General features: G+C 43.9%; 1 protein-coding gene across 2 annotated transcripts; it reads left to right on the top strand.

The window, feature by feature from the left end:
• Positions 1 to 461: 461 nt before the first annotated feature.
• On the top strand, positions 462 to 4,664 carry SPIN2B (spindlin family member 2B). 2 transcript variants are annotated; one of them, XM_047093676.1, is made up of 2 exons: positions 462 to 672; positions 1,355 to 4,664. In XM_047093676.1, exon 2 carries the CDS (start codon positions 1,357 to 1,359, stop codon positions 2,131 to 2,133), a length of 777 nt encoding a protein of 258 aa, XP_046949632.1. In that variant the 5' UTR covers positions 462 to 672; positions 1,355 to 1,356; the 3' UTR covers positions 2,134 to 4,664. The 2 variants fall into 2 exon arrangements, with proteins under 2 accessions (XP_046949632.1, XP_046949631.1); XM_047093675.1 differs by having other exon boundaries at positions 462 to 737.
• Positions 4,665 to 10,838: the final 6,174 nt, after the last annotated feature.

The following is a 10,838-nucleotide window of genomic DNA, read 5'->3' as shown; positions in this document are numbered from 1 at the left end:
ACACTTCTCTCTTCCCATCACAAATCCTTGTAAATTATTTACAAAGGCATATTTTGTATAAAGATTAACTACAATAAGGGCTCTAGGATTAAGAAAAGACTAATTCCTGGAAGAAGATACCAGATGGGGCAGGTCAGAGGAGGCAGGGGGACTGAGGGGGTGAAACTGGAGGTAAGAACAAAACTAAAGAGTCCAGATCTGGGGAGGAAGAAAGAGAAGGGGCAATGGGGGAAGGGCAGAAAGTTGAGGACTCCCCTACTCCTTCTTTCGGAAAGGGGCAGGAACTTGAGACCCAGAGCAACTTCCAGGCACAAGGTGGTGGGCTTAAGAGTTGGGGGAAGGGGGTGGGCAAGCAGTGTTTGGCAGGAAGGGGAGGCCTCTCTCCTGGCAGGAAGCTGCGCTACGGCAAGAGGGAGGAGACTGCGGCGGCGGCGGCGGCAGCGGCTGGTGGGAGCCCGATGTGGCAGAGGGGCAGCCGCCGCCGACCGGGAGGCGGAGGGCCCGCGAAGCTCAGAGCTGGGGATACCGCCGCCATCCTCTTCGCCTACCCCGCAGCCCTCCTAGACGCGCTCCCCGCCTACAGATCCACCCCTCCCAGCCCGTGCAAGCACCCGGCTCGTCGCCTGCTGATCCTCCTTCGACACAGGCTCACCGCGGAGGCAGCAGCGAGGTGTCCGATTTGGGCACGTGAGGCCCGCGACCCGGGGCGGCGGAAGCCAGCTAGGGCAGGGCCATTGGTGGGCTCCAGGATGGGGAGAGGGGATGGGGAGGGGGGATGGGATGGACTCCTGCTGGAGATAGGGGGTGGAGGCGGGAGCTGGGTGAGGCTGGGGAGGGGAGTGCGATGGGAAATAGGAAAAGGGGGTGGCGTTAGAAGCCAGGCAAGAAATGAAGGTGAGCCTGGAGGAGTGAGGGTACCGGATGCCAGAAAGCGATTGTGGGTAGACAAGGGGCGTATGGGCAGCAGGCTGGGGTATCCAGGGCGGGAGGACAGTGAGTGCGTGCGGATCAAGGCGGTGAAGGAATAGATAGGCGCTTTGCAGGGCATTGAGAGTGGGCGCCAGGGACGGGTGGTGGAGGCAGTGGGCTCTAAACAAGGAGGTAGCCCGCCCCCTCCTGCAGAGTTCCTAACCCTGGCCAGCACCACTGCCGCTGCCGCCCTTTCCCGCAGTCTAAAGGAACCTAGGAGGGAGAGCACTTGCAGGCACACAGCCAGGATTTCCAGCACTGCTGCCAGGCTCAGGGGGGAAAATTTAGGTTCTGACGCAGGGTACAGAGACACGTCGCTGTTGGGAGAACTTCACCTTATGGCATAGTGAATGTTTCTCTCTTATCTTCTCTCCTCCCCCTGCAGGCATGAAGACCCCCAACGCACAGGAGGCCGAAGGGCAACAAACCAGGGCAGCTTCGGGACGGGCTACTGGGTCCACAAACATGACGAAGAAAAAAACCTCCCAAAAGAAGCAGAGAGGCAGACCTTCGTCCCAGTCCCGCAGGAACATCGTGGGCTGCAGAATTTCACATGGATGGAAGGAAGGTGATGAGCCCATCACCCAGTGGAAAGGAACCGTTCTGGATCAGGTGCCTATAAATCCCTCTCTTTATCTGGTGAAATATGATGGAATTGACTGTGTCTATGGACTGGAACTTCACAGAGATGAAAGAGTTTTGTCTCTTAAAATTCTTTCCGATAGGGTGGCATCATCTCAAGTCGGTGATGCCAACCTTGCAAACACCATAATTGGTAAAGCTGTGGAACATATGTTTGAGGGTGAGCATGGTTCTAAGGATGAATGGAGGGGAATGGTCTTAGCCCAAGCACCTATCATGAAAGCCTGGTTTTATATTACCTATGAGAAAGATCCTGTCTTGTACATGTACCAGCTTCTAGATGATTACAGAGAAGGAGACCTCCGTATCATGCCAGAGTCCAGTGAGTCTCCTCCAGCAGAGAGGGAGACAGGAGGAGTTGTAGATGGCCTGATAGGTAAACATGTGGAATATACCAAAGAAGATGGCTCCAAACGGATTGGCATGGTCATTCACCAAGTGGAAGCCAAACCCTCTGTGTATTTCATCAAGTTTGATGATGATTTCCATATCTATGTCTATGATTTGGTGAAAAAGTCCTAACTGTTAGGGTAAACTTTGCCACATTTGTGAGAACAAATGTATACTTTGTAGACGTGCAAAACAATGTTGCTTTTCAGTGTATTGAAAGCTTAAGGGTCCCTGTTAATTCAACATCTTTGCCAGCATAACTGTTGTTTTTTTTTTTTTTGAGAAATACAAATTTATGTGGACATGACATGCTGTGTGTAAGGACTTTGTCATGTTGAAAAGATTGGGTGTGTTTGGTGGATGGGGCATGAAAGGAAGGGACAGCTGTAAATGCAGGCTGTGAATAAAGTTCAGCTAGTATCATAATCAGTCATCTAAAAATGGAATAGGACTTAGCTGGTCTGGTCTAGAGAGGGGGGAGGAGAAGGAACTAGAGATGGGCTGTAGAGGGAGGGAGAATGGGAGGTGACTGCTTAGGAAGAGGCTCCCTGGAGGAGGGATGGCCTAAGAGAAAGAGGCACCCAACTAGGAGGGGGTAGAGAATAACAGAGAGAGAGTGAGATCTTGGGGCTTAAAGGAAAACAAACAGAATGCCTTGAGTAGAGAGGGTCTCAAAGTAGCTTAGAAGAGGTCCAGAGCAAGGGGCAGGGGGAGAGAAAGTTGGCAGGAATCTGGAGGGTACTCAAAGGGAGGGTCTGCGCATGAGTAAGGAGTCAGAAGGGGAGGAACACTGAGGAAGGAAGAATTCCAAGCAGGAAGATTGACAGAGGAAGTGAGAATGCAGAAAAGGAGGTGTGGGGAATGGGGCCCAGGAGACATGGGAAAGCCCAGGAAAAAGTTGGACTTCTGGCAGTATCCACATTGCCTTCCCCTGGCTCTGTGCAGAAAAGATGTAACAGCTGTCAAAGAAGCCAAATGGGTTGGAAGTTCCCTAGAATGGCATTTTGACAGGGATGACTTGAGTTAAGTAGGAGCCAACTTTATACCTAAAAGGCTTTTCTTATTTCAGGGAGCTCATGCCACACCTGCCGAGCAGAACCCAAACCCTCGGCTTAAACACACTGACCTGACACCCCATGAGCTGGGGGCTGTAAGCAGTCTCCTCACTTTTCCCAGAGGACCAGGTGCAGTAATCTTGGACCCAGAGGTCTTGGTTGATTTCCCTTACACTGGATAAACAATTCTTGTGGGGCGTAGGTAAGCGGAGTGCTCAGGACTTAAGAGATGTGCCTCCTTGCGTTTGGAAAGTATTTTATCCAAAAAAAATTAGAACCTTACTGAAGTCAGGTACAGGAGTCCCCTCACTGTTCTTTCTCCTACTGGACTGTGCCTTGCCTCCCTAGAGAGGAGGGGCATCAGAGGATTGAGCCTAATGTTTATCTCAGGACATGGGGAGTACTTGACAGTCCATGCCTAGCTCAGCAGCTGCCTGAAACCACAGGTGGTTCCACCCAATGCTTCACTGAATGGAGGTCTGCTGCCTCTAGAGTCCCTATTCAGGCTATACCGTGACAAAGCTGGTGGCTACTGACCCTTCACAGGTACCTCCTGACCAGCCTTGCCCACCTCAAGCACACAGGGAAGCTGTGATGGAAGTTTGTGCAGCTCTGTTTCCAGGTGAGATGGATGGCATGGGGCAGTTGGGCCGGGAGTTGTGACTTTGTATAACTAACTCTTTCAACTGTATAATGCCACATAGAGGGGCGGTGGTTGGTGGGGAGAGGGTGCAGTGACCCCAATAAAGTCCCTCAGGGGTATGGCGCTCTAGCACATGGGTCTGTGTCCTTCTCTTTTTCTCCCCCTTGTCTTTCTCCAGTCATGTTGTGGAAGTTTCCTTCAAAACCTTCTCTCTGATTTCCCCACCCTACACTTCACTAAGATATGCCCCTGCCCTCAAACAAAGAGTTAAGGTGAGCTCACTGCTCAGTCTTCCCTAACTCCATACATTGGGGGGTGGGGGGAAGGGCCAGGTGGTGGCAGGGAGCTTCTAGAATTTGAAAAAAAAAGTGGTAATTCTAGTTCATTCTCTACACCCAACATGACCTGAAACTGTTTGCCTGAAGAATCACACAAGGCAAGCCCACCTTGCAGGGACTGGTTTTCTTTCATCACACAATTTAGTCTAGCAAACACCTGCAGGCCACCCACAGGCCAATTTCAGTCAGGGGTCATGCTTTCTTCGATCCTGGTGTTTTCCATTTTTAAATTAGTTACTTAGACATTTGGGAGATTCCGCATTACAAAAATCCATATTTCTGGCCCACCTCAAAACAAAATAAAACAAAACAAAAAACAAAACAATAAACTGAGAATTAACATTCCACATTCCAACAAGGATACGAGCATCTGGGTCTGAGGAAGGGCTTTGCCCATTTTAGACTCTGAATGCTCTCTCAAACTAGCCATACCCCCAGCTGGCCTGATTCACTCACTGGAATAAAATTCCCAGTTGTCCCCTGAAGGCATTTGCATTTGTAGCTTTGGGGCTAGACCCAGAGGAAACTGCCTAGCCCCACTTTTGGCGTAAGCTCACCCCATTTGCTTTTTTTTTATTACATTTTTTAATGTTTATTTATTTTTGGGAGACAGAGAGACAGAGTGCAAGCAGGGGAGGGGGAGAGAGAGAGAGACACATAATCTGAAGTAGGCTCCAGGCTCTGATCTGTCAGCACAGAGCCCAACACGGGGCTCGAACCCACAAAGTGCAGGATCATGACCTGGGCTGAAGTCGGACACTTAGCCAACTCAGCCACCCAGGCACCCCCCAGTTGTTTTTAATTCATTTGCTTTATCTTCATCCCACCAATACTTTAGGTAGGCTCTGTGCCAGGCAGTCTTCAGGCTCAGGTACTGGTGATATGGTAATGAACAAAATAAATGAAACAATCTTACCCTGGTGGAGCTTTCATTTTAGTGCGGGAGACAGACAGTAGCCAAGGTACAATAAGTGAAATGTCAAGTATTGTCAAAGTGGTAAGTGTGAAGAAAGGAAAAATAAAGCAAGGGATGGGGAATTGGAATTCCAGGTGTGAGGCTGAAATTGGATAGATAGAGTCCAGGGAAGGGCTCACTGAGAACATTACTTTTGAGTAAGGACCTGAAGGCAGTGACAGGACCAGTCCTGTGGCTGTCTGGGGAAGGAGCATTCCAGGTAAGAGGGACAGCAGGGCAGGAGTAAGCCTGACATAGTCAAGGAACACCGAGGATACCAGCATGGCTGGAGCTGAGAGAATAAGGTAGAGAATATCAGGAAAGTGAGTTGAGAGAAATGATGGGGATCTGGCAGAAGCTGATAGCTTAGAGCCTTGGAAGTCCTAGAACGGAATTTGGTGTTTTTGTTGTTGTGGTTGTTGTTGTTGTTAATTTTTTTAATTATTATTTTTGTAAAAGAGACAGTGTGAGCAGGGGAGAGGCAGAGAGAGGGAGACACATAATCCAAAGCAGGCTCCAGGCTCTGAACTGTCAGCACAGAGCAGAAGGTGGAGCTTGAAGTCAGGAATTCCAAGATCATGACCTGAGTTGAAGTTGAAGGTTTAACTGATTGAGCCACCCAGGCACTCCAAATGGAATTTGGTTTATAGACTGAATATGATGTGGAGCCACTGAGTATTTTCAGCATAGGCAGGACATGATTCCCTCATATTTTGACAGGAACTCTCTTGCATCTTTGGAGAGTAGTTTGTTTGGACTTCAAGGATGAAGAAAAGTAGGTCATATATATCAGGGAAACAGAATAGAGACATAGGAATAGATTTTCACCTAGAAAACTTGAAAGAGAATAGCAATGACATATCAGGTGAGTGATGTAAGGCATTTTATTCAACAAATGTTGCAGGATTAATCTGCTTTCCATTTGACAGTAAGTAAATTTAAATCTCTTTATTAACATTATATTCAAATTTCAAATGGAAAATCATTAATATTTAAACTTGGAAAATATCATTTGTAACATTTTTTAGAATCAAAAGTAACAGAAGCTGTTTATTTTTTCCCATGGAAATGGGTTGGAGACGTTTGTTTAAAGCCAGAAAATTCACAAATATTGAAAAATTTGAAAATTTCATTCTATAAAGACATGATTTTTTCCAATTTACAAATCATGCTATACAACGTGGGGTAAAATAAGGGTACAAATTTTAATAGGTAAAATGAATAAACAACAACAACACACACACACATATATATATATATATATAGAGAGAGAGAGAGAGAGAGAGAGAGAGAGACAGAGAATGAAACAGTCCATGGAGCACTTGGTGAAAAATATTAATAGACATTTCACAAAACGGGAGGTCACATGGGCAATAAACATGTATTATTTTAATCTGCTTTCCATTATTTTTTTATTTTCTATAACATATGCCCTCCTAAAATACTCTATAATAGTTTACTTAGTTAATAGGTTTGCCCCCCCCCTTTCAGAATATAAGCTATGTAATGTATGGTTTTCCTTCCTTTTTTACCAGTGATGTGTGTCAAATGCTCAAAATAGTATCTGACATATATAGATGCTTAGTAACTCTTCCTTGACTTTATGTGTCTCCCCAGTAATCAATGAAATGGAAATTAAAATGCACACTATTTTATATATATAAGTTTGGCAATATGTATGAAGTTTGAAAATATGTGTTGTCAACCAGATAAACAAGTGGGAGATCCTGTACCATGTTGCTGGGAGTTCATTTGGAGATAAGTTTGCCATTATCTAGTGTGTTTGAAGATGGCATGTTTAGACCACTCTTTTACTTTGTTAGAAAACAATTCTGTGTGGATCTTTCATGTTTCTGTATGTTTTGCAAGCAAGGATTGAATGTTTTTTTGTTTGTCACTTTCCATTGAAGGAGATGTGAATAACAACATATTTGTAAGATGGGATAGTATTTCTCTGTGTAGCAATGGGGAGGAATGCTGAACTGAAATATAATAAATATTAATGTCTCTTTCCAGAGGAAAAAAAAAATAAAAGGCATGTTTACTACTCATTATAAAATATTAAGTGAATTTAACTGGTTTCCTTTCCTCTAACACAGTCTACCATATACATATACATCAAGTGCCCATTTCATATCATCCTGTGGTATGTGAGTCTCAGGAATTTTGAGTAAAATTGCTGATCCTCTGGCTATCAATTCTTGATGTGAAAAGTAAATGTTTAATGAGGACAAATTGAGGAATTGGTTGCAGGATGAGTACCAGGAAGTAGAATCAAAGAGGCTGGAACCATGCATTGTTTCTTGCTAATTAAACTCATGGTGAGACAGCTTGCTCCTCAATCTGTTCATTAACCCCAGGCCCACTCCATTGTAGCAAATGATAAGCAGAAGTAACAAATAGTAAGCCTAATTTTTGGAACTTCTGGGTAAGCAGAAGTTTTTGTCTTCTTTTAGATAACAGTTATCCTACACATAGTGACACTGAGTTAAATGAAGGAAATAACAAGAATCATAAGCAGAAACTGGAGAAACCTTAGAATTTTTGTTAGTTGGCTTCAAAGATGAGGGGGCTGGGCAAATAATGCTTAAAACTGAAGAATGTGAACAAGTGGGCTGTCTTATGACTCAGCCCATCTGTCACATGATCATACAAACCTTTTATACATTTGGAGATAATAGCAAATAACTAAGTTACTTTTCGGTTGGTTGGTTGGCTTTTGTAGTAGTTACTATCTGCATAAGGGAGTTTTGACCTTCTTGGGGAAATTTTCTTTTTTTTTTTTTCTTTTTTAGTTTATCTTACTTCTTTTATTTTTTTTTATATATGAAATTTATTGACAAATTGGTTTCCATACAACACCCAGTGCTCATCCCAAAAGGTGCCCTCCTCAATACCCATCACCCACCCTCCCCTCCCTCCCACCCCCTATCAACCCTCAGTTTGTTCTCAGTTTTTAACAGTCTCTTATGCTTTGGCTCTCTCCCACTCTAACCTCTTTTTTTTTTTCCTTCCCCTCCCCCATGGGTTCCTGTTAAGTTTCTCAGGATCCACATAAGAGTGAAACCATATGGTATCTGTCTTTCTCTGTATGGCTTATTTCACTTAGCATCACACTCTCCAGTTCCATCCACATTGCTACAAAAGGCCATATTTCATTTTTTCTCATTGCCACGTAGTATTCCATTGTGTATATAAACCACAATTTCTTTATCCATTCATCAGTTGATGGACATTTAGGCTCTTTCCATAATTTGGCTATTGTTGAGAGTGCTGCTATGAACATTGGGGTACAAGTGCCCCTATGCATCAGTACTCCTGTATCCCTTGGATAAATTCCTAGCAGTGCTATTGCTGGGTCATAGGGTAGGTCTATTTTTAATTTTCTGAGGAACCTCCACACTGCTTTCCAGAGCGGCTGCACCAATTTGCATTCCCACCAACAGTGCAAGAGGGTTCTTGGGGAAATTTTCTGAGACAAATCCTGTGTATACCATAAAGGAGTCTTTGAATAGTACTCAGGCTCTTGCTACCCAAGATTTTACTAATGATATTAACCACTAAGAATGAGAAATTGAACCAAAGAAGTGTAAATGAATTCTTGTTCATCAATCCCACCTCCCCTGGAAAACTCCCCAGTCCTTATGTTGTAAATATGTGAGAACATAAGAGATACTATCTTTCTAATGACCCAGCAAAGACCCTAAGTTATGGTGAATTTCTCAAATAAGTTTACTGCTGTGTGAGCCAAGTCAGTCTGAGGGCACATACCCACAATTTTGCTGAAAGTGGGTGTGACTGTGGTTGCTGAGTCAAGACATTGTCTAAGGCTAAAATAGATGATGTTAGCAATTCAGGTTTTGCTACCTGATATAGAACATTGAGTCATCCAAAAACATGGGAACTTTTCTTGCATGAGACACAAGCAGCCATTATGCCACACAGAATTGGAAGTAAATACAAGCCTTTCTAACGGTTATAGAGCCACTCTCTCCCTCCATACCCTCTTAAACCTCCCTCTGCTTTAACTAAACACAGCTACAGTAAGGGAAAAAATAATTAGAGATGACGCTGAGGCCTGTCTCCAGTGAGAATAAAAACCCATACTGATCCATCTGAATCGGCTGGGAAATATCGATGAGAGAAGAGAATCAAACTTTTATAGCTCTCTTGAATATGGATACCCATGTCACTTATTCTACAGGACCCATGTAATGAAACAGCATCCAGAATCAAGTTATGAGTTTTGACCATGTTCAGAGTAAAGAAAACTCAAATACGACCTTGTGAATGAAACCTTTGGGGCTAATTCTGTGCAATCCTGGTGTGACCTCTACATATGAATGTATAGTAAAAACAGATGTTTGTGTTTCCATGTCCCGTAAGTGCTAGATGACATTCAGTCACATGTAGAGAAGTGTTAGTAGAAAACCTAAATAGCTCCCCCACCAGCCTTTCTGCCTCATCATAAGTGGTTTAACGCAAAGAATATAGAAACCCCGAAGGAAATGAGAAAATCACAACCCTGATTAAATACATAAAGGAAGTATAAGCTGTAAGAGATTCAAGATCTCTATGGAAGAGCCATGTATGTCCAGTGTAAAAGTCTTAAGAAGAGGTGAAGGCTTTTAGTGGATTATTGTTAAATAAACTCTTTTTTTTAATATGAAATTTATTGTCAAATTGGTTTCCATACAACACCCAGTGCTCATCCCAACAGGTGCCCTCCTCAATACCCCTCAGGTTCCCCTATAATTTCAGCAGTTGCAGACAATGTGACTCTAGCTGAATCCATTACACACACTTAATGGCACACTGTTTTAAACATGGACAGAATTTTTCCCCAAAACTACTGGCACCTGAGAATCAAGATCTGTTTGCGTATATGTGACAAGGCCTCTGATATGTTTTGTATTGCTCATTCAAGGTTACCTAAACTTCATTGCCATTTGTGAAAATTGGATGTCAGAATTCAGTGTTAGTGTTTGCACACTCTGACTTCCAAAACTTAATGTATATGTGGTATATGGATTGTAAAAATCAGAAGGTTCAGTCTCAGAAGTGTTAGTTGTGATATTATCAGAAAAGTTTCTGAAAACCCCCAACAAAATCGAGGAATGTGCTTGCCAAGTTATGTTACTTGGGACTGTGTAGGCTGATTCACAATACTGAATCCTCAGGCAGTTAAAAATTGTTCTCTTTTCAGTCCCTAACCACTGAAAAGGAGGCCTGGCACCAAGCTGGATCCTTTGGATATTGGATTTGGATTCCTTGGAATTCTTTTTTTTAATGTTTATTTTTTATTTATTTTTGAGAGAGAGACAGACAGACAGACAGTGAGCAGGGAGGGGCAGAGAGACAGGGAGAGAGAGAATCCCAAGCAGGCTTCACTGTGAGGCTTCAAACTATGGAAATAAAGGAATGACATCACAAAGATACTGGCATAGGTTGTTCCCAAGTTTACTCCTCCTCACGAGAACAGCTAACAACTACTTACAAAAAGACACAACTGAAAAATCGTAGAACGTGGAGTGAAGCTGAAGCATTCCCTGCACTACAAAAACCAAGAGAGTCCACATTAGAAGATCAAGAGAAGTGGCTACATGATAACTGTATTGTCCCTCCCCCAAACTGGCACAGCATCACACTGAGAAGTCTCCTCAGAGCCTAGATTTTCTCCAATGGGAAAAAGAGCCCCAGGGGTAGATATTTAGCTTCCCTAGGATTGTGGGTCACTTCTTGGGAGTTCCCACTCTGGCCTTGTCTCACAGGCATCATGGAAGAATGTGTAGGCCTTAGCCACTAGATATCTTGTTGTAATGGAAAAAGGAAGAAGGATTTGCAAC

Source organism: Lynx rufus, unplaced genomic scaffold (assembly GCF_022079265.1).
Source record: "Lynx rufus isolate CCGP_SWC_20201006 ecotype Redwood Valley unplaced genomic scaffold, mLynRuf1.p SCAF_35, whole genome shotgun sequence".
NCBI lineage: Eukaryota > Metazoa > Chordata > Mammalia > Carnivora > Felidae > Lynx > Lynx rufus.
Note: the sequence above shows the minus strand (reverse complement) of the source record. Positions and strands in the feature narration are given on the sequence as shown.